The sequence below is a fragment of the Diadema antillarum genome, unplaced genomic scaffold, assembly GCF_040938485.1.
Source record: "Diadema antillarum isolate AM-2024a unplaced genomic scaffold, OU_Dant_1.0 seq00000243_RagTag, whole genome shotgun sequence".
In the NCBI taxonomy this organism is placed as follows: Eukaryota; Metazoa; Echinodermata; class Echinoidea; order Diadematoida; family Diadematidae; genus Diadema; species Diadema antillarum.
Window position 1 is genome coordinate 942,681 of NW_027271287.1, and position 24,905 is coordinate 967,585.

A 24,905-nucleotide genomic window follows, 5' to 3' on the forward strand; every position below is an offset into this window, starting at 1 on the left:
TTCTGCAAATTAAGTCTATTCATTTTGGAACAAACTCGTTTATGTATGCATGGTTTTTAATTGCACTTTCATCTTAAATTCGACGAATTCGACCTAGTGCATGCGTTTGTGGAATTCATAGGCCTATGAATAGAGATTTCATTGCTCTGTATCCATGACATATAATTCAGCCCGTGAATGTAGTTAAAGGCGATATTCAAGATTTTACTAATACATGTATCGGAGAATGATGGTTTTAATCAGGGAGATGACACCTCCTGTTTTAATGATTCAATTACTTACTGTTCCAAAACAGGAATAGTATATCCAAGGAGGTATGAGAGAACATACCTCCTTGGTATATACCTAACATAATTATGTCGAATGTCGCTGGGCGAATAGTCTTGCTGTCGAATCTCAGTCAATGAGGTTGATAGTAGTCTACGTGTTGCAGCCCGCAGTCTAAGTATCAGTACGAGGTCTAGTTTTTTCTTTTTCTATTTTGTAAATCTGACGCATATGTTTTTGTGCGGGATCACTTTTTCGATTTTAAGCAGAAAAAATTAACCATTTATACATATAAACTAGGGGTGAAGTTCCATAATAAATCGTAATATATCAAAATAATCAACGCAAAGAGAAACTGAATGTACATTAAACATGACTAATCCGCATCAATCACAAATTGGCAATGCACCTTGTTAAACGTCATCACTATTGTACAGAAGGTTAAAGAGTTGGATCGGCTCTCTCGGTACGAAGTCTGATAAATCAACAAATTTAGGATGGCCAACGGACCTTCGAAATCGGATATTCAAGCAATTTTTAAGCGCCTTCGTTCAAATGCGACAAATAAAGTAAGTATATGAAATGACTGCTAGAAATCTTTCAAAGACGAAAGTTGAAATGTTCGATTGACTTCGGTATGGTTCCCGATGATGCTGCTGAGTGCGAGTGATGAATGCGTGCACTCCCACTGCACTGCACTGTCCCAACACTAACAGCAGTGTTTGGTGTGCAGTGTCTATGGTAGTATGACTGTTGCATCAGTCGATTGTGATCGTTTCATTTTTCAGTAGACGCACCTCTGACTATTTCTATGTCTATCGTTCAATTACATCAAATTTATATTTGAACCAGTCATTCAGTGATTAATACGAAATTAATCTGAACATGAACCGTGTCGATGAACAGCAATTTGATGACGTTCCGTCGTTAGGCCTAAATTAGATTGTTCGCCGCATTTGTAGGTAATGTTACACACCTAAAAAAGACCTATATGTACACTTTACCCACTGGCACTGCCGGCCTGTCTGTCTGTATAGTGTATGCATGTTTGTATGACAATTATAAATGCAAAGACCAAACCAAAGTCAAGTGAATTACGTGAATGATGGTCCTAACTCTTGAATTGACTCAGACAGCTGAGCAGTCCATACTAACATGGCAAATTTAGATTTGATATATACAAATTATATAAAAGTAACATTTACTGCCGCTAGTAGTACTGTAGTGTACTGTCGCACCTGTTCTGTTAACTGTTTGTCAAATGATCTCTAGTCTAACGTTAAACATGCACAAACTCATCTGCTCATCTAACCCTGGCGCGGGGCGCTGTAACCAACAGCACCCCGAAGACTTGTATGCAATTTAGTGAGGTAATCAAGTGCACTGCGCTGCAATGCTTGCAATTCAGTAAACAACTCATCGTTCAAAACGACACTTGGATTCGCAACAAAAAGCCACATGTACCATATTGTCAGAGACTCCAACCCCAAGCATCTTCTGATCTGGAGATTCTCCCGCCTGAAACCCCTAGCAAATGGGAGACTCCAAGTTGATGTGTGCGAAGCGCGAAGTTCCTAGGGTTCTAGATGCTCTCTGGTGTTATCTACAGCTGTAAGGCTTATTTTTTCAACATACGATAGCAATAAAGTAAGAAATCCTTTCCAACGGGAAACACAGGTCCAGGGCGGGAGAAATTAAATCTCAAGCGGGAGAACGGGAGATTTTGCAAAAAGGGGTTTTCGGTGGGAGATCTAAACCTAAAATAGAACCCCCCTACTTTCACCTGAGTCTCTAAAGTTGAATAGAAGTTCAAGATTTAACACTTTTAGTATTTAAAAGTGTCAGAAAACCGTTGGAAAATCTCAATCGCTTGAAATACACAAGCACAGTATGAACACGTTCAGCGAATGCAAGGGTTAATAATTTGGTCTGAATGTAGCGACACAGCATCTTTTTCTATGGTGTTGTTGAAAAGCTGAAATTTGTTTTCCCCTTTTCCTTGGTCAAGTCTTGCGTTTATAGCGGTTGTAGCTTCAAAGCAGTTGAGCGCATGTGCGAGTTGTCTGTACATATGTATGTGCTGCCACTTATATCTTCTCTTTCTTTTCTATCTTTTCTTTCATTTTCATGTAAAATCTATTCCTGAATTTCAATTTTCTTCCTATCAATCATTTCTTTGTGGTCTTCCTCTTGTCAAACTTTCTCAGTTTCATATTTAACCATTAACATATTTTCTGCCTAATTGTTTTTTGTTTCCTTCATGGGTTGTTTTTCCCTAACTACAACTTTTTCCTTTCTATCCTCTCCAATATCTTTTTATGTGTCGTTCTTATGGATCATTTTCTTTATATCCTTTTCAACCTGTATAATTCTTTCTTTCCTTCGTATTCATCTTTGCTTTTATCCAGTTGTGATTCATCTCTCATTCTATTATTCTACCTGAGGTAGAATCACTTTTTTGTTTTCAATCTATATTTTTTCTTTGCTTTCCTCTTTTCTTTTCAAACATATCCATCTCTCCCTTGCTTTTCTTTAGAATGCAAGTTTTTCTTCTTTATGTCCCTCCATCATCTTTAAGTGTACTCTTTATTTCATAAACCTTTTGTTTCATTTTTTCCAGGTTTAACTTTTTGATATTTTTTTCATTTCCTTTCCCCCCTTTTCCTAGCCTTTCCCTTTATATTTTTCCACCCTTGTCTTCCACATTTTTCACAATCTTCTTCCATTCACGTACACACACACGCACACCCTCATACATACACATGTGCGCGCGCACGCACACACACACAACACGAACAACCCCAATTCTTTAATCAGTTGCAACCGTGACTCCGTACAAGCTAAGAGAAAGGCGAAAAAAAGTATTATCTTGAGAAAAAAATTTGAAAAAGGGCAATGGTCAACAAATGTATGTCAGAATTACCTCTTTGACACACCATTCTTTTGGTAAAGTCTTAGGCTTTCAAATTAAACTTAGCTTATAATTAACAAAAATAAATGTGCAGCGAGAGCTGTTTCATATCGTTTAGAATGCTGTCAAACTGAAAGCAATATTGCTGTACCCTGCCTTTCAGTGAGCCACAGACTGGACAATGGTACCAACTGATTTAAAACATACAATGTACATTGTATGTAGTTAAAGCATGATTCAAGGCAATCATTTCCTTGCTTGCTTTTGGTTAGTGCATGATAAAATCCATAAGTTCTTATACAAGTCTATGGAGCTGTAGAACATGTCCTAAGTCTGAAGTTAGCCTTGTCCAAAGCAGTGATACAGTCAATATATTTCATAAAAAGCATGACCCCCCCCCAAAAAAAAAAAAAAAAAAATGTGTTGAAAAAAGGGCAAGGATAATTAAAGAGAGCACAAATACTATGTCCCAATGTGATTAATACATTATGATACTAATGATAGAATTTGAATTGCACAAATTATTCCTTACATTTTATCTATGTTCCCTGGAGAGTGTTCAAAGCCTTTGTCTCAACTTTATATTATACCAGGAGACAATTATCCCTGAAATTATTGATTATTTCCTGACCAGACATGCTTTGACTGTGGTAGCAAGAACCCAACGTGGGCAAGTGTCACATACGGTGTGTTTCTCTGCATCGACTGCTCTGCTGTCCATCGTTCACTTGGAGTCCATGTAACATTCATTCGGTAAGTTAGAAGCAGCAATTCCTCTTCTCTGTCATCAATGTTCTTGCGCTTCCTCTGCATTTATTAACATCTTGTGCAGTTTAGATACATGTAGGGCCTAATGCAAGATATCTCTTCCACTTGTCTGAATGGTCGTTTGGGCAAAGGCTACATACTTTTCACAGCCAGGTACCCATTGATTTTACTTGCCCAGCAGTGAGGTATACTGGTAGTTGCATGGGGCAAGTGATCTGTAGCTCTCTGTGAGATATAAGAAAAATGTGTTGTTGGTGGAGAACCATGTTTGCATTTCCGCTGTAGAGTGAATACCACTCTTCTACTTCCCCTACTGATGTTCCGTTCTTGAGCTGCTTGGAATGATAGTAGGATAATTTTGCTTGATGTATGAAAACAGTGAATGGTTTACCATCCCACAGTGAATGGATGACATTATCTTGACTACACCTTAAAAAAGGAGAGGACATGACTAATGTTTGCATCATTAATTTGTCTCCAGGTCAACTCAGCTCGACACATCGTGGACATGGCCTCAACTCAGGGCAATGCAAGTTGGTGGCAATGCCAATGCAGTGAGTGAATTTTCCTTTGCTGTCTCAAAATTTGCTGTTGATTTAGATTAAATGTAACTGTTGATGGCATATGATTGCTATCTTGCAGAGGTGTGTGTGTTTGTATTGTAACTCCTCAAGTACAAATGTACTTGTATTCCCATGAAATGCTTTCCAGTGCTTTCAGCGATGCAAATATTTAGTCCATTGTGAATAGTTTATGATGGTGGGCCGTGTTGCCACTACTTTGTTAACAAACCCTCAGACATATCTTACAACAAATATTACATCATGAGTAACTTCATAGTAGAGTAAATACAAATATAATGGTCATGCTGCATTGTGTATGAATTACTCCCATGCAGAATAAACTGAACATTTAAATTGTAATGTTTTTGTACACTTGGATGTTAAACATTTCATTTGCAGTTAGAAAAGGTACATGAATTTTTTTTGTTTTGTTTTCTGAGTCTATCTTGTCTTTAAATATCAGAAAGTGAAAAACATGTTGTAGAGATGTATCTTGCTTCGCGGAAAATAAGAACCAGCAGATATTGCTACTACTATTATTGCTTGTTGTTGCAATGAAGTGATTGTCTTCTTTGTTTTATATATTTGTATCAGTCATGGGCCAAATTTATTTTGCTGGACATTTACTGGTTGTGATTTTCTTCCTTGTGAGCAGGTAGCATACTTCCGGCAGCATGGTGTCGCTACAAAGGATGCCAACGCCAAGTACCACAGTCGAGCTGCCTCATTATACAAAGACAAGATTAAGGCGCAGGCTGCTGCAGCCATGAGGAAATATGGAACAGAGGTATGGATTGGCCGTCTGCAGACATTTTTCTGTTGTACATCAGATGATAAGGATGATGTCTTAAGGCCACCGCACACTACACGATCAGACTGGTCTTAAAGTCATAAGCCAAGCTGGGTCTTAAGACCAGTCGTACGACCGGACACCGCACACTATACGACCCGACTGTAAAGCGCGCGCAGTGCGCACTGCGTGCGCTTGTATTTTACTGCATTGTGAATGACTGAAAGCCTACGACCAGTCATAGAAATTCAACATGTCAAATCTCTACGACTGGCGCTAAGACCCAGTTGTACGACTAGAAAATGGCAAGACTGTGATGTCACACTTCTAGTCTTAAGGTCTTAAGACCGGTGAATTGGGGCAAAATCGTGTAGTGTGCGGCGGGCTTAACGATCTTAGATTCTTTTCCAGGAAATGGTTTATTTCGCAGAGATGAAATAATCAAGCAAAAAGCCCTCATTAGTTTAACTGATAGGGGAATTCATATCATTTGGCGTTGACGTTTAGATGTGTCAAGTGAGTAATCTTGATTGATGTGTTAAGTGAGTAATCTTGATTGAGTCAAGGAACGATGTTACATTTTAGTATGATGTAAGGAAGTAAAGCAAAATAGTTGAACCAGGCATGAGCTGAAAATGTAGATGACATGTTTTACACCTGATGAGTGAAATTTCGGATGGATATTATTACAAGTATTAAATGTACATTGATTTTGTAAAAAATTCATTCAGATGTGCATAATGAAAATGCATCCTTTGCTGAAGCATTTTGTTTCATTGAAAGGGTAATGTAAACCATTTTATATCTGAAAGTTAGTTGTATTTTTCTCCTGCAAAGCGATTATGTCTCACTGTCTGTGCATGCCCACAACACTTTAGAAAACTCCGTTGATAATTAGTTTTGCTCAAGGCGTCAATTTGTACCTTTTCAAACTACTGTACTTTCTGCATCAAATTAGTGCACCATTGTGAAGCCTTACAGGTTCTGCTTTCCTAACAGTGGATACAATGTATTCGGAATAGTTGTTTTGACACATACGATGTAGTGACGCATTTATATAGGCGCTGATACACATCACTGTGTTCCTGACATATTAAGTACTACATTGTGTGTACAAGATTAAGAGTAGAAAAGGTGCAAGCTGTGTTTTCTTTATCTGTGACATTCATACATGTAATGCAATTTTTTTTTAAAATATCTGATATTCCATGTTACTTTAATAGCTCCATCTAGATGACTTTGTGCAGTCCCCCCAGGCAAAGGATGTGGACTTCTTTCAGGAGCATGAAGATATCCAACCACCGCCAAATGTAACACAGGCAACTAATGGCAGATTGGCTAGTGAGCCAGAGCGAATCACCAGCCCAGCGTTAGTCAAGCCAGGTAAATCTTACAACTAGAAAAGCACTCTGAGAGTGCAGACCTCCGCCAAGCATGCAGCCCATTTCCACCCGCACTGATCTTGTTTGAGATCAGTTATTTCCACCCATACGTACTGCATTGTGTGCTGAAAGCCGCCTGATTTCCCAATATAGAAGCCTTCGTTACATCATAAACCCTCAGCTGCACAGCGCGCCTCGCCCTAGCAGAAACTAGAGCACACGCTGTAGTGCGCACATGCAAACCTCAAATACGCGCAGCCTGAACTCGCAAGTTCATTGACCCTACCTCCCAAAATATCAAAAATCCTTCATAAATTCCCCCAAAATTCTCGAATCACCACCAAAAGTTAATCGTTTGTTACTTGTGTCATTCTCAATCTTTCCTGCAAGTTTCATCACAAATCCTTTCACTACTTTTTGAGTTATTTTGCACACGGACAAACGAACGAACCAACTAACAAACAAACCAACGGTAACGAAAACATAACCTCCCCCTTGGCGGAGGTAATAATGCCAACTAGACACAATACCCAGAGTATCCTCCGCTGTGTTAGCACTGCTCTCCCAAAAGGCCCTGCTACCGTTATTGGTCAGCATGACCCTACACACATTTGTGCATGTGGGTCTTGTGGGATGTAGACAGAAAAAAAAATGTGTTGTCCAAGGGAATGCGGCATGCACCATGGACTATTTGAACCCGCAATGCTGCATCTACAAAGTGTCTAGAGCCTGATCCACTAAACCACAATGCTGCCCGTATGACACATTCACTGTTACACCATTCTCTGATATGAAGTATCCTGCAAGAGGGGTAAAATGGCCTGAAAGTACAGACTATCATTTTTTATTGATGCAGACCATGGACCTACCTTGTAGGTCCGTGTGCAGACTAGGCAACGCCATGGCTGATTTTTCGGCGGTATGTCATTTAAAGCTGATGTAACAAAATGGTGAGGAGATGAATGAAGACACATGCACCATTGACCATTATTTTGAACACATTGTGCAAAACACATACTAAAGAAAATATTTAAGCATAAACCATGCCAATTATATCACATCAGAATTTATTCGAATCCTAATATCAGTGTTCATTTTTTTTTTGGGGGGGGGGGGGGGATGGGGGGGGGGAGGATATTCTTTGACCAAGCCAGATATCTTCATACTGTATCAGTCACTAAAAAAAAAGATTTAATGTAAGTATGCAGCCCTAGCAGTATAATGACTCTTTTATATTAAAACAATGTTGATTGTTGGAATGTACCTCAATAATAACTTCTGTACAACCAAACCTAGCCAATTAATGCTTGTCTATGATACAGGTAGTGACATATGCTAATAGACTTTGCTATTGCACTTTGTGTGGAGTTTCTGATTTATCCTTGAACCCGCCCACTACCAACCTGTAAGTTTTAGGCCTTTTTGACAGCGGTTGGAAAAATTCCAACTTTAACATTAATTATGATGTGGTGGGTAAAGAACAGATGGGTCAACTGTACCTACCCAGATGCCTAGTAGAGTATGATAAGCAGATATCTAACAGTGGACTTAGTCTAGCTTATTGTTCAGTTTGTGTGTGTGTGTGTTTTTAATTTCAATTTCACTTTATTTTCATATTTCTCAAGAAAATACAGCTGTCCAGCGCTGACATCACAAAAAGTTCTAGTCTTATCGTCTAGCAATAACGGCAACCTTAAAAATTTTTTTGAAGAATTGTCCAAATTTCCACAAACTTCAGTGGTGTGTTCTTTTAATATTGCTGCATTCAGTCAATCCACATATCATATTTTGGTAGCATTTCCCTTTAAGTACAATTAAATGTTTGCTGTGATGGTTACAGCAGGGCTCCACACTCTTTTATTTTTGGTGGCCCAAAGGCAAACATCTGACCTCTTGGTGGCCCGATCAGGCCACCAAATTCATCATTTCTGAAATTTTGGTGGCCCGACGTGCGTTTTTGGTGGCCCAGGGCCACCGGGCCACCGTTAGTGTCGAGCCCTGGTCACAGGTACAAATGTAAGTTAGGCAATAACTGATATCTATTAGATTATGTCACTGTGCTTGTTATCTTGACATGATCCGTATATGGATATTTAAAGACATTCTGTTTTGTGTTTCCTCATGTTAGTAATGTCTAAATCTAAATCTTGCACTTTGCTCTGAATCAAGTTCCAAATGAGCCAGTGGGTGCCCCCAGTGTAGAGGAAGCTCTGAGTGTCTCGCCAACCCAGGCTAAGATTGAACCTAGGAAGCCTACTATAGGTCAACGGAAACCCACCAGTGCCAAGAAAGGAGTAAGTTTCTGAGGAATCGGTAAACATAGTTGTACTTCAGAATCATTGTGGAGCATACATGTGTGATCATATATCATATTTTAGGTTAACTGATATCCATCTTTACTGATTATATCCGAAAATATTGGAATTAATTGATCTGTTGATTTTGTCTACTCCGAAGCATAATTCCTTTTCTTAACTTCTCTTCCACTTAAGCCTATCAAATCTTTACACCTCTGAATGGTATGTGTTACTAGTAGTATATAAGAATAGGGATGAAAGATTGATTTTGTTGTACATCCATTTAAACTGGGGCAATACCGGTGAAAACAGCATCCTTGCCTTCATAATTACACCTGTATGTGTCTCTGATTTTATTTTTAAGAGAATGTGCGCTTATTCATTCTGTGGGAGTTAAAGCATCGTGGAATGTTCCGCAGGTATCAATTGTATTCTTGTGTTATGTTACACAATCCACATCTCTCTTAATGTGCACAAGTGCTTGAATGTCTGTTCCCATTCAAAACAATGATATTTACAGAAAGCATTATTCCCCCTCCTCCTTCTGAATAGCTTGGAGCGAAAAAGAGCAAGGGACTTGGAGCCCAGAAAGTCAAGACTAACTTTGATGCGATAGAATCTCAGGCCCAGCAGCAGGACAAGATGAGGGAAGAGAATGCCAAGGCAGTTGAGCTGCAGAAAGCCAAGACTAAAGAAGAGGAGGAGGCTCGAATGTGAGTGGTGTCCTGGATTTTTCGGATGTTGCTAGAGAGGATTCATCCTAAGCATTAATTATATTGTCTTCTATCTTTTTGGAATGATTACTTTGTGTGAGATCCTGAGAAGAGACAAGAGCAGACAGAAATGTTTATTTTATTTCAAAATTATACATTGTTTGAATTCATCGGAATGCATAGGAGGAATGTCGGTAAAGAAACACAGTAACAGAGAGTAGCTTATTGAATTCATTTTCAAAAAGATTGCATGCAAGTTACACAAAAATGTGCTGCACAATGTAGTGAAGTTGTTTTGATGTGTTCTGACAAACGTGGCAACTTTAGTCGCAAGTATTTGCTCATGATTATGAATTTGATCAGATCAGCTTTGTTTGGCACCGTGCTTCACATTCTTGAGAAATTACATTCATATGAATATTCATATTTATATGGATATTGATGAATATTTTCTAATTCGATGTCCTATGACTCCTCATTTTCACACTGCTAGTTTGTCATATTGACACTTAATAATTTCTTTTTCTTGCCCCAGGGCTTCGATGAGGCTGGCCTACAAAGATATGTCGGTGGAAATGAAGAAGCAGGAAGAGAAGTTAAAAAAAGAGGATCCAAACAAGGCCAGGCAGATGGAGCGTCTCGGCATGGGATACAGCGGAAGGTCGTAAGTGAATCAGTCTCTTTGCACTCGTGTGAAATCAGGGGGGTGTTTCATGAAAGAACTTGTCGGATAAATTATCTGACAAGTCAATTATATCCGACAAGTTTTGAGAAATTCTTTAGTCTGATTGGCTGATTTCTCTGAACATTTTATCCGACAAGTTCCTTCATGAAATGCCCCCCAGGAGTGACCAGGAATAATTCAGTGTCATGCTTAGTCCTTTCCTCTTATCCTCCATACATTTTCTTTGGCTTCACAAAGACCACATGGGTATATCGACATGTAAGATTTTAGTATTGCTGCGCCTGGCTTTGGTTTTCCCCACCGCTTGCAAAAAGAGAAGACTTCAAAGCATCTTATGGGCCAGATGTTCTCTTCGTGGTGTTGAGGAACAGTGCTCCAAAAAATGCCTCTTTGAGGTAGCGATTCCTATGTGTTGCATACTCATGAATGGAGTGCCTCTACCTATTGGAGTTCTGACTACTCGTAGTTCAAAAATATGAGCATATGTCTGTGCTAACCATTCAGTATTCCTAAAGCAGAACTTTTGACATGAAAACAGTGCATTACTGTTTGAAATTGAAAGCTGAGCCTTCCTATGTTCTTGGAGGGTGTGTTAAAAGTTTTGATCCTGTGTTATTTATTGCTGGAAGCATGATGCCAAAGAGATGAGGCTTTGTTCTTTTGTAATCTGTCTGGCCAAATCACAAAGTCTTGAACATAGGATTAAGAAATTAAATCTATTAATCAATATGAAGATAGGATTGAGGCCTATTCATCCTCAAAGTAGTGGAAGTGTTGCAATGATTCTCATTTCATTTCAGTTTGCATTTTTTCTTTTCTTTTTTTTTTCTCTTGTGGCCCATGAATATTGCTACTAGATTTCATCAGTCAGGCCTGGCAAAGACCCCCCCCCCCCCCCCAAAAAAAAAAAAAAAAATTAAAAAAAATGTATCTCTATATATAGAGTTACTTGTCATCAGTGCAGACTTTCTGTACAATTTTCCCTTTCATGTCTATTTCCAAAGGGGGGTATCCCATTCTGCTCTGAGTGACATGCAGACCATCGAGCAGGTCAACCCCGTCAAGACAAGCTCAGGGAGCCGGTCAATGCCCAACAGAGATTTCTTTGATGACTACGACACCGGATTTTCACGGAGCTCTTCAAGGTGAGACGATGATCTTGGGTTAGGCTTTTGTTTTGTTTTGTTTTGTCTTGTCTTTGTCTTGAAGGGTCAGAGGTCATGGTAACAACCTATGATTTGTTCTTTGTGCAAAATCATGTGCGAAAAATGCTACTTAATCTTATCAAGCTTGGTACTTCGTTAAGGTATCACAGAGGCTGCAATGTTGTGATTGCTCCAGGATAATATCTGGTTGAGGTTCAAATGTGAGGGCAGTGTGAAATTGTTTTTGTAACTACATATTAAAGTGGAATGACTGAGACAATATTATTAATGCATTGCAACAATTGTGAATAGAACCTTCACTACAAAAGATTTTGATAGCTAAGATGGTTCATATTAGATATCTTTGCTTTGCTGTGATAATGTGTTTGCAGAGGTTACAAGGACAGTTCGTCATCATTTTGGAACGAGGACAGGGATGAGCAGAAGGACGACACGTCAAGTTGGGACATCATAGACAAGAGCGAGACCAGACAGAGCAGCTATGACACTATCTCTCCCCTTGAATCCAGGTAAGTGTGATGTAATAAGGGTGAGTTTGTGTGGTGTGTCGCAAGTACATGATGGTGGCCAGGCCAGATGAAAAGAAGACCCTAGCGCAAAAGAAGCCATGTATTGCTTTTGACTGTTTGTCCACATGTAGAGTGGCATTTTGTATGAAAGCAATGGTATCAGCGAGATGCAGCTGGTGTGAATTTTTGTATTTCATAATCACCACAACATTTTACAGATTTTTTTACATGGTATAAAAACTAAGGATGGTGTGATTCTTTCTGGGACCTGTACGTACCATTACTTCTATGCAGACATTCTTGTAAAGGAACTTGTGTTAATCATTGTACCCTTGGTAAACTTGTATGAGATTAAACAAAAATGAAATAGCCAACTGCATCAGCTTAGGTATCATATGCCGTGTGATCTTGGAGTATAGACAAGTCAGACATTTTATTTGTTGCATCACTGAAGACAGAATTATGTTGTTTTAAAGCTTCACACCTATTACTAACCGCAGCAGCGACCCCATACGGACAAATACGTACCGTAAAGGGGTCGCACAGCAAACCTATACCTGTCACGGAAGCACCTGATATGGCTAAGCATTTACGTGACCAGAGACCAAAATAGAGGGTTTTGAACTAAAATTAGTAGCCTTACTCTTAGATAAGATACTTACGATCACGGCAGGCGAAGTCGATTTACAATATGATCTGTTTTGAGAGCCCTGTGAAAGAGTTTATCCGAGGTTTTTATAGTCTTCCCGCATTTCGTATTGTAGTACGACTTACACAGCGCATGCGCTAATATGGATAAAACGTAGCTCATACTGTAATACGCAATGTATGCGTGTGGAAAAAAAAACCGGACAGCTCGCTGAGAACTGAAATGAATATTCATGAGACGTAACAAAAATAGAATGCATGCTGGGCGATGATTTACTATCGGGCCTACCGGCACTTATTTATTTCGTTTTTAAAGCACATTTCGAATGTGTGGTTCATTATTTATTTGCAATAAAGGAAGTGCACACATAATGAACATCTGGAGATGTGAAGGATTAAGAAAATAACAGGTGATTTTCATGATAGAGGGTATATATATTTTTTCCCCAGTCTGCAGAGGCAATGCCCCAGATGTCTCATCTATAGATCAAGTTTCCTTTCACACTGTACATTATAGTTTTAATGTTGTACATTCACAATGGGCTCCACTCACAAGCTCTGCTTCTTGGGGACTCATATTCATTTTTGCTTCATGTTTATTTTCTACTGTGATTTGAATTGAATACACTTCTGTTACATATATGTTTTGTTTATTTCTCCAATAGTTGAGAATTGTTTGATTATTTATTGAGAGACTTTTTTTTTTCCAAAGACTTACTATCGTATGAGAGGAGATCCTTCCTGTCTTTCTTTTTCTGTCAGGCTTGTCACTTTCTGTTTGATTGTGTGTATGTGTGTGTGTGTGTCCGCGTGCGTGTGTGTTTCATAATTATTTTGTGTAACAAGTTGGAAGAATTGGAAGCTATAAATTTCTATGTACTGTGACATACAGATCAATAAAATTGACTCTTGAGTATTCATTCATTTTCATTCATTCATTCATTCATTCATAGCAATAGGACAAGAAGTGTCTTCTGAAAATTTTTGAAATTTCAAATGTCATAACTTCCTTATTTTTTATCCGATTTTATCATTTTTGCACTGTTCTGCTGGATTTTTTTTTTATCATTGTCGTAAAATTGATAAAATTTTAGATTGGCTTTCATCTTAAAGGCATAATGGATTGGTTAATGAAAAACTAGAAATTAACCCTTTCAGATCCATCCACATGGTCATTGGGATTGTATTCCATTGCTCCCCATGGCTTTTTTTTTTTTTTTTTGATGTTGTCTTGCTTGATCAATACCCTTTTAAGCCTTATACATACGTGTATGTACAATACTGCTGAAATGCATGCCGGTATTCCCCAACGCATTTACATCGTTCGTTTGCTTGCGATCGGCGGTCATGCCATCAGACAAGGAGTATGTATTCGTAGAGGCGCACGCATTTCTGTGGTCATTTCACTCATGCCTTTTTTTAACCCATGATCCGATCCCGGCTTTGCAGCAGCGTGGCAGATGACATGTTAGAACGAGTTTACTTGTGCAGATTTTTAGAAAAAATTGAAAAAATTAGTATAAAGATCTGATTGCGTTTGTTTTCATTTCATTCCTTCAGAATGGTCTCATAATGAAGATAGGCACAAAAGGGATAACGAAATTTGTCCTGTTGTGTACCTTTCAAGAACGCATGCACAAAATGTGACGAGAAAAAAAAATTAAAAAAAAATCATAAAATCATCGCAGTCCCGTTGAAATTTGCGGAAACAGTAGGCGCGAAAAGGATCTTGAATTCGGTCCTGCATGCCATGTTGGTTATCAAAAACGCATGCACAAATGTGAAGAAATTATCGGGAAAAAAAAAACTACTTTCAATCCTTCTTGTGCGTGCATCACAACAGATTACAGCCGAAAGAATTCACGAAATCATCGCAATCCTGCTGATATCTGAGGTATAGAAATAGGCGCAAAAAAATCGTGATATTCGAATAGTGCGAAGAGATTATTGGGGGAAAAATAAAAGACACATTTTCAACCCCTTCGGGTGGTGCATCATAAAGATTACAGCCGAATATCAAATCATGGCAATCCCGTTGAAATTTGAGGAAACGATATAGGCACAAGAAGGATATCGAATTCGGCCCTGAATACTGTCTTTCAAAAAACGCATGAATAATTCCGAAGAGATTTTCGGGAGAAAAATAAAGAATGTTTTTTCAACTCTTCTGGTGTGTGCATCACAAAAGATTACAGCCGAAATAATTCATAAAATCACCGCGATGCCGTTAAAGTTTGAGGAGACAATATAGGCGCAAAACGAATCATAAATTCGGCCGTGAATACCTTCTAATCCGAGAGGACGCGCATTTACGAAATGTGGGAGAGATTATCAGTAAAAAGTATAAAAGAACACATTACCCCTTTTGGTGTGTGCAAAGTAAAAGATTACAGCCGTATAGGAATTTATGAAATCGTCACAATCCCGCTGATATTAAATTGATAGGCGCAAACATAACAGATCACGAATTCGGCCGTGTTATGATCTTTCAAGAACGCATTTACGAAATTCGAAGATTTTATCGGGGAAAAATAAAGAACGCATTTTCAACCCATCTTGGCACGTGAATCATCAAGATTATAGCCGAATAATAATCCATGAAATCATGGCAATCCCGTTGAAATTTGAGGAAACAATAGGCGCAAAAAGGATCGTGAATTTGGCCCTGCATGCTGTGTATCTTTCAAAAACGCATACCGCATGCACAAATTCGGGAGAAAAATAAGACACATTTTAAACCTCTTTTGGCGCGTGCATTATAAAAATTACAGCCGAAATGATTCATGAAATCATCACAATTCCGTTGAAGTTTGAGGAGAACAAGAGGTGCAAAAAGAATCATGAATTCGGCCGTATCATTTCTTCTAATCCAAGAGGACGCATTTACGAAATGCGAAAAGATTATCGGAGCAAAATAAAGGGCGCATTGTCAACCATTCTGGTGTGTTCATCACAACGGATTACATCCGAACAATGATCCGAAGTAAAGTTCATGAAATCGTCACAATCCTGCTGATATTTGAGTTAGAAATAAGCGCAAAAAGGATCGTGAATTCGACCTATGCCGTATGCTGCCGTATATACCTTTCAAGAGCGCATGCACAAATGCGAAAAGATTATCGGGAGAAAAATAAAGAACCCCTTCTGGCACGTGCATCAGAAAATACTATATAACAGCAAAAATAATTCATATAATCATTACAATCCAGCTGAGCACCAAAAATGTGAAAAGCGCAGCAACTTAAGTAACGCGTGTTACTCTACGTGCGCCGATGTTGACAAAAAGTCACAAACGCATTTGATACAATCTGATTTTGTTCATAATCATTTAACACTTTAATTCACAAACATTCAATTCTTTTAAAATGGTTCTATACACGAAGAAGAGATAGGAGTACAAAGTATCACAAATTCGACCCTGCAGTGTACTTTCAAGAACGCATACTTGTAAGATACGGGAAGAAATTTTCGGAGGAAAGTTAAAAACCGCATTTCAGTCCCTTCTTCTTCTTTTTTTTTTACTTCCTTTTCGTATCAACAAATCAATTCACAAATGATTCCTTTTTGTTCCTTGTCAAGGAAATGATCCATAAACAAGGCACTTGAGTTTACAAAATATTTATTTGCAAAATGTATTTTTTTTGGGGGGGGGGGAGGTAATATTATTGTCGACAAAAACATGAAAATAAATTTGCAAGCCAGTTAATGCTTTTTCAGGTTGTTGTTGACCAGTAAATTTTCTGTTCCGACCAGTACAAAAATGGGGAGGAAAAATGGATATTTACTGATCCGACAGAGACAGGTTGGACCGGCAGAAAAAAAAAAATGGGTTAGTGTGCAGCCCTGCTTTATCCAACTTCCAAGATTTGGTGATGAAACCAAAGCAAGCACTCTTGCCAAACTCAGTTGGCAACATTAGGAAGGTGTCATTCTGTTTCACTGCGTTCTCGATAATTTCTATTTGCTCCGCTTTGAACTTAATTCTTTTTGCATCCTCCTCTACTTCACTTAGAGCATCTTTGAACTCCATGATACCTATGGTATTGGTACGAACAGGTGTCCTTTATGAGACCGAGAACCAAATACATGTACGAGATATGGCAGATGACGTAAAATATGAATATTCATTTGCGCATGCGCAGATTAGTATATTTACGTGATACGTTCAAAACGGCGAACGGGCAGTATCTCGAGTAGACGGTCTCAAAGATGACTATTTATCGTGTTTTCGGAGGTAATGGTGAGAAATACATAGTCGGCTATAATATTCAACAATAATGGTTTTATATCATGTGGCTTTTCGTTGCGAATTCAAGTGTCCTTTTGAGCGGTGAGTTGTTTACGTGTTGCAGTGCATTTGAGTGCTTCCTAAAATTGCATGGGTTGCTTCGGGGCGCTGTTAATGTGTTACAGCGCCCCGCGACGGGGTTAACCTATTACAAACAAACAAACCCCAAACAAGCTCCCTCAATGTTTCATTGATTCCGTTTACACATAATGAGATTCAATAATGTTTAGATCGCAGTGGTATCGTCTGAAATCACTGTATTTCATTGGGAGTGATGAAATTTTGTTGTGATATATTGCCCACAGTATTCATGGCAAACTTTTCTCTTTTTGTAACTCAGATCGCTGTTGTGTTTAAATGTAAGGAGGATGAAATAACCAAATTTTTAAATTAAATTTCTGCAAGTTGACTTGATTGTTTGCAATAATGATGATGATGATAATAATAGATATTTATATAGCACTTAATACGGGTATTTCTAAGCATTAGTGCATAAATTGCAAGGGCTGGAACTAGAAAAATGCAGCATTTTAAGCTCGTTGCAGTTATGAAATCAAGAAATTTAGAATAGGCATGGATACATCTGCCAAATGTTGCCATGTTGAGTGAAATAATGCTGAAATATAACACTTTGTGATTGGTTGTCAAAGAACATGTTAGAAAGGCTTGAGTGACATCCAAGCAACATCAACACAACAGAAGCAACAACAAACGACAACAAAATAGCATCGTGCCTTGTAGATGAATGACATTTTGATGGTTGGGTACATATACAGTAAGCTGATGCAAATAGGAATGCAACAGATTGGCTTAGTTGCACAAAGTTAGCGAGGTATTATTAATTCATGTCTGAACTAGCAGGGGACACTGAATGTATAGGTCTTTGTTAACTGCACTTGAATTCCTAGCAAGAAATAAGTTTTCTACTTCTTTGATTCTTTGTATGTCATATAGATCTACCAAGTCATCTTCCAAGCACACAGAGTACGACAGCGGAGCATCGTCAGAAGCGCTGAAACGATTTGGCAATGCCAAGAGCATCTCATCAGACATGCTCTTTGGGAGGGACCATGACACAGAGGTAAGTTTTCACTTTTGCTTAACTCACCCGTAGCTGAGAATAGTTGGGTGCCAGCAAGACAAGTGCCAACCAAAAAACAAAATGCAGCCTTCTGTAAACATGAAATGTTTCAGTGTGGGGATTTTTTTCAGGAATTTTTGCGCTCATCAGAACTGTCTAAAAAAAAATTGGAAGATATTGGAGACATCAGATTATATTCCAAAAGTTACTATCCTGAGTAAAAATGATAAACTACCTAGGCATGCATAAGAATTCATCATGCAAAAGTTTCCACTCTCACAGTAACTGCTGCCACCAAACATGCAAGCGAACTTGTTTTATAGTCACTTAATTCATTTATTCATTTATTTATTTTTTAGCTTTAGCTTTAGCTGTACCAGCAATTACTACAAGACCATTGCTTTTGCCAAGCTGATGTTACAACAAAGGAAAATGGAATGCACTGATAATACTTGATTTTGAATTTTCTGACTGCCCCCAGATGACGTGAGGAAGGAGCTCAATTAGGGTTAGCTATCAAAGAAATTCATGACTCGGCATGAGAAATCATGAAGAGATATCATGAGCTCACACACACATAGAGGAAATGTGCAGATGGACGAGAGGGTCAGGGGTTCGTGATCAAAAGCGAGTTGAAGGTTCAGCCAGCATTTTGCCCAGTGCTCCTTATCTTCTTGTGCTCATTTTTTTTCTTTTCTGTTTGATTTCCAGTATGAGAGCAAGGCCAGAATGGCACAGTTTTCAGGCAGTTCTGCTATTTCTAGTGATGAATACTTTGGGAGGACACCTTCGCGCTCCCACGGAAGCACAGGGTCAGATTTAGGAGCCATAAAGGAAGGCATGAAGGATGGTGTCAGTCAGGTTGCCGGCAAACTCTCGCGCATGGCAAATGGACTGGTTAATTCCATTCAGGTCAGCCTCGAGTGTTTTCTCTCTTCAGAGTTTCACTCTCTCCAATCTGAACTTTCTAAAAATTCACAACTCATGAGTCGCTAGATGCTGCACAATATTTTTTTTAAAAACTGAATTTCTACATCGCTTGCATGCACAACTCTGCTCTTTCTCTTCACTAACGTTCACTTGCCACGATACTGATACTGCGCAGGGCCAATCATGTTGCATGGTCACTATCATCAAGCTCCGTGAAAGATGTGAGATGTGTATTGCGCTGATGATGTGGGTGTGACTTAAAAGGTTTTGAGCACAAGTGGTTTCACTGCAATTTGCAGCTCCATGTCCTTATGAATTCATACTGATCTGAAACTTCACTGCACTTAATGAATTGATGTTTAATCCAATCGCAAAAGTGCAGTTTAGGAGCTGTCCTTTAAAGGTACTAGCCCACATTTGCAAACCCACGAAAATCAAAACTGCATAAAACAGGTCCAATATGACTTCAAGTACAAGTTATAACAGTAACATACCTCACCTGTTGCTCTTTGTCTATACCATTCGATAAAAGAGAGAAAAATCATCGTTTTAAAATCAATTTTCAAACCGGGTCAACCCGACCCAAAATCAAATTACGAGCGCGGGCTAGCTACGTACTAACTGCGACCAGCCCCAGCGTGCAGCTTTGGGGCTGTGCCGTTTTCGCATTCAGATCGAGGAGTTGTACAAAACGGGTGCCGTTTCGGCTCTATATTTCCTTAATTTTTCAACAAAAACTATTAGGAATACTTACATGGGTCGATTAAAGCTAAATTATTAATTTCGGCAACTGTTTGATGCATTTCATTGCTTATGATGCAGAAAATGTTGTCTTATAACGCGAATATCTTCAGCTCACCGATGCTCACTGAAACTCACAATCACTTGCACAGGCGCACAGCATGCATGCAGTGCAGTGCATTGAGAGCATGCGTAATGCGTACTAATGGATATAGCAGCAAGTCTCTCCACTGTTGCACTAGGGCAGGCCGCTTATTACTCCTAAAAAAATGTAGAAAATTTTGCAGTTTCTAGATAAATGGGTGAGAAAAACGAAGTCGAAAAGGTAATGTATTATTTGTCACTGTGTTTATGATAGAAATTTAGCCGTGCTTTATTTGTGAAGTCGCCGTGAATGTGGCAGTGATTTTTGCTCCCGCTCAGCTGCGAGGTAGCCGCCAGGACCGCGCCTTGCGGCGCGGTCTCCGGGGCTAGCTACTAGTACGTACATGTAACTTACACATGTATCGCATGCAAGTAGTACGTACGTGGACCGGAGCTAGCGAGCGTTATACGCATGCATACGGTGCATTTTCATTTATTTTTATGAAAGTAATGGACTAATTGGAACAAAATTTTGCACAGGTGTTACTGCAATCATACCAAAACTCCATGCTAACTATGAGACCAATTGCTGCAGGTTTACAAATGTGGGCTAGTACCTTTAATGAAAGAAAAAGTGTCATAGTAATGAGCGTTTGTTTGTGTATCAAAACTTTGAGACTTGGGGTACAATTTTTACATGCCCTCATAATGCTCATACATCAGACACTATGGAGGAAAGCATAAAAAGCATAACAAAAGTGATTGTTCCAGGTCAATGAAGGAGTAGTTTAAAATCTTATGAATGGTGAATAGTTCTTTGGGTCAGTCTGATAAACTCACTGAAAGGTTGGACAGATGCATATTATCTGAACATCTTCTGTTGCTTGAAGTCAAATTAAAGCCAAGAGTTTTGAGGATACTGAAATACCTGAATTACTCAAATTTACTCAAAAGCTTGAGTGGTGCAAAAGGCAAAATTTGCCGTAGACATGGCATCCTAAGTTCCACTGTCACCTGTTTCTGCATGGACACTCATTACGATCATGGTTACGGTTCTAGAGTAGAAATATTTTCCTCACCACCATTTCTCGTCCTGTTCTCTGGGGAATTCTGCAGAATTCCTCTCTTATCAGTCAGCATTCTGATCAGGTGCTCTCATAGTTTGTGCTTTTACTATCATATTATTGCCTGCCCAACAGAAGGGCCCTAGCATGAAATTTCAGCCCCAAATTGTTCATCAAAACTTTTGATTTGGGGATTTGATAGTTTTGAAAATTCTCCCATATAATGTCACCATCTTAGGGCCCTTCTGCAGGCTTCGATGTTATGTTGAACTTAATATCTTTTCAAAATTGAAAGTTGTCAAATAGTGGTTAACCAGAAAACATTTGAAATATTTTGAGATTATTTTGTGTTTTCAACTGGTTTGTCTTCTTGGTTTTGATTCGATTTGCCATGACAACTTCCTAACAGTTTAACCTCAAGCTTCTCGTTACATTTTACTTCATGATAAATCTGTTTTCTGGATGTTGGGAGAAGAAGAACTAGCTGCGATGGCGATGGCCAATTTGTCTCCCACTACATTGAAGGCCTCTTTTTCTTATTTGTTTCCTCCTACAGGATCACTATGGATATTGATGACGGACATTCTACCTGTTGCCTGGCTGCGTCACTCACCGTTCGATGACGTATATTGATGCGGATTGGCAGCTACATCAGCATCTATTCTATGATGAGCAGAGCATTCCCTTTGAATGCCTTGTAAAACGTGGTTGCATTGTAAAGCTTTATATGTCTCTAGGTTAATATTTATTCATCATTATTAGTATTTTTTTTTTTTTAAACAGAAGGAAATTGCCCACGTACATGTAGATTGTGATTGTACAAGTTATTCTTTTCTCCATAATCTTCCTTTTGAAGACTTTGTTGGATTTTATATTCAGATTTTTTCCCCCTATCATTCCTTGACACCTGTATGCACTCTTTATGGTCACAATGAGAATGACTCAAGCATTGTCTATTGTAGTATTGTGCATCTATCATTTTGATGTCTAGTTGGTGATTTTGGCACACAAAGATTATGTCTAATGACGCCCTTCTGAAGATAATTGAGTGATAGACTTTGAAATGGCAACACACTGGTCACAGAAGTACACAAAGTTATACATGATAAAAGTCTAAATACTGGTAATATTTCAGTTCATTTTCTGATTGATCTGTTTTCATATTCATTCAAAAGCTGTTTACGAGATGTTTACGAGAGAGTGAAATTATTTGTGAGATGAATTTTGTCCTTTGAAACGACAAGCAATCCAGAAAAAATATTGAGACATGATTCATGTCTCAGATTCAAGCATGAATTGTGTGTCTGAGATTTAAGCATGATTAAACGAATTAAAAAAAGAGCTTGTTTCTACAAAGAAAACCATGATTAAAGGATGAACCAAAGGTGAGGCAGAAAAACCATAAAGTTAGTAGCTCTCCATACCTGCCCATTTCATTATCCATAAAATCTAGAATTGCTGGTGCTATTTTCAATCATATAAGTTGGCATGAATTTAAAATATTGCTTAAACTTCCACAGGGGTTACTCTTCCAACTCCATTTAACCACAATTTGTTAACCATGGACTTTAATCTACATTTTGTAATTTTACAGTATTATTCATGAAATTTAAAGATATTCTGGGCTCTATTAACCTGAGAGTTTCATTTGTGTTGGTAAATGAGTATTCCATTTCATCAACATCAAATAGCTAGATAAGATCTAGACAAATTGTCAGGGGATTACTTGATGGTGTATGAAACACAACAACACAAGAAAACAGTAGCATAAATTCATAGCTATTTTGCAATTTGATTGGGAATCTTTTTTTCTTCTTTTTTTGATTAGCTGAACCATGATATTATGAATGACAAAGAATTTTGGAGCTTCTTAAATGAAATTAGAGGACTTAAAATTATAGTGGTGGAAAAAATCAGATACTACAGTAAACAATATGAGAATACAAAGGAGAAAAGTTCTGTTGTGTTTTCTGATATACTTGTATGAAAAAGAAAAATTCTATTTCTTTATGTCTGCATGTAATTTTACTTTTTCCACCTGCCAAATTCATATTACTTATTTTATTTTTTATAAGTCATTTTTCTGAGGAGGACTAGTTGCAGCTTGTTTCAGGTGGTGGGATAGTTCAAATTGAATCTCTTTGTTTGTATAATATGCAAGTGACTTGCAAGTGACTCAAAAGTAGTATGTTGCCATGGCAACCGAACCACAGAAGCGGAATACTTGTCCTCCTATCACAGCTGTCTCATGCACAGTCTAACCTGATGCTATCTCTGACAGAATGAATTAATGTGTTTGTGAATGCCGCAACTTACAGCATTGTGAAATTACACTTAAGGAGTTGATCAGGGGAAAGTGCTAATGCACACTTAATGAAAGCAGATGGAGTAGCAGTGGTCAAACAGAAGGAAGGAAAGAGCAAAGCATGAGGCCTTCTTTCAACATTATCTAGAATAATGTAATATAATTTTTGCTCCCTATGGAATGCAAACCTAGTCAATCACTTAGTACTTGATCAAGTGAACTTAACAAGCAAAAAGCAGGAACTTCACTGCAGTGCTGTACTCATGTACTTAGTATATTACCCTGCAATTTAGTTTGATCACACGTGTGTGTAGAAGTGAGGTTGAAATGTTGTAATAGGTGACCAATTGCTCTTTCTCAATGCTGAACTAGTAGAATGTTGCCAATGAAATGGGTTGATTCCTCCATTCCACTATTTAAATGAGTCTTGATGTGACATCAAAAAATGAAGAAGAAGAATAACATTGCACAAGCAATGGACACTCTTGCATAATTTATAGGAGTGCCCAAGTTCTGACTTTCAAATGCCATGGTTTTTCCTTTTCCGTAAAAAAAACAAACAACAAAAAAAAAAACACCAAAATGCGAGGCAACAGAGGGTATGCAACAGTCAAGTTGCTGATTAAAAGCACCTCTCTCAGTCCTGGGGATATTTTATGTTAAGTTTCATGTACATACCACCAGCTTCATGCATATATATCATTGTGCGAAGAGTGGAGAGGCTAGTCTTCTCTGCCAGCCTTTTGGAGAGTGCTTTTTGTGCACAACTGTATGTGTGTAATGAATTCACAGTTCTTTCTGTTACCTGGTACGCCAGCATTGAGACTGATAACTCCAGATTTATATCATTTGGTGATGGTAAAGAAGAAAGCTGTTTAAAGCTGTTTGAAATCTTGTCATTTGTGAAAATGAGCCAAAAATATTACTTGCTTGTATGTAGATCATATTCTAACTTCAGTGAATCCAAGGAAGTATTTTTACTGGTAGTAGTACCGATATTCTTTATTATTTGTTCATTTGTAATGGATCATGAGATGATGTGCCTAGTAAGATATCTACAGTATTGCTGCCAGCCCGATTGGGATGATAGTACTAGTACCAGATTTCTGCCCAACACCACAAACATTTTGAATGAAGCAATAGAAAAATCTTACTGGAAGTATGTGGATATTTCTAAACATAGAAACAGATTTTCCCTTTGTACAGTGCCTGTAGGAAGATTTAAGCTTAGTTTGGTTGTGGTTATTATTTGGTCCATCAAATCCAAATATATTCAATATTTTTCATAGATTTCCATCAGGAGTGTGTGAAGATTGATGGAACAAGACATGTTGCATTGTCATGCTCAAGATTTATGCTTGTCTTCTGTTTATATCAAAGTTCTTGCATTTTATATTGTCCATGAAATAAGTCACTACTGGTTTATGCCGAAAGGAAACATGGAACGAAGCATGTAATATTGATTACTGCAAACCAACAGTGGTTCCATAGGGGAAAATGGATTTTGGTGGCACAATGAGAAGTCTACATAATTTCATTGTGTGTACATTGTGGGTCATTATGGAACAAGCCACCACCTGTAAAAACTACAACAGACTCTCCAAGACTCTGAACTGCTTCAGCTGGTAACTTGCGCAGGTGTTGATCACAGTTGTCATATGAACAAATTAAGATATTCCCGACAATGTGCAGAGAAACAATGAAGGCATAGAT

At 38.3% G+C, this 24,905-nt stretch overlaps 1 protein-coding gene across 1 annotated transcript; it reads left to right on the plus strand.

The window, feature by feature from the left end:
• Positions 1-701: 701 nt before the first annotated feature.
• Positions 702-21,461, plus strand: LOC139729489 (ADP-ribosylation factor GTPase-activating protein 2-like). Its single transcript, XM_071640413.1, has 13 exons — positions 702-836; positions 3,813-3,931; positions 4,428-4,500; positions 5,165-5,296; positions 6,523-6,682; positions 8,851-8,975; positions 9,531-9,691; positions 10,227-10,355; positions 11,381-11,521; positions 11,914-12,051; positions 17,942-18,068; positions 18,780-18,980; positions 21,444-21,461. Exons 1-13 carry the CDS (start codon positions 765-767, stop codon positions 21,459-21,461), a joined length of 1,596 nt encoding a protein of 531 aa, XP_071496514.1. The 5' UTR covers positions 702-764.
• Positions 21,462-24,905: the final 3,444 nt, after the last annotated feature.

Excerpts from the sequence above, each read along its gene's own strand:
- LOC139729489 (XM_071640413.1), top strand. The coding sequence starts at position 765 with ATGGCCAACGGACCTTCGAAATCGGATATTCAAGCAATTTTTAAGCGC. Across the intron at positions 3,932-4,427 it reads GTCCATGTAACATTCATTCG|GTCAACTCAGCTCGACACAT; the intron begins GTAAGTTAGAAG and ends ATTTGTCTCCAG. Across the intron at positions 18,069-18,779 it reads GGAGGGACCATGACACAGAG|TATGAGAGCAAGGCCAGAAT; the intron begins GTAAGTTTTCAC and ends TTTGATTTCCAG.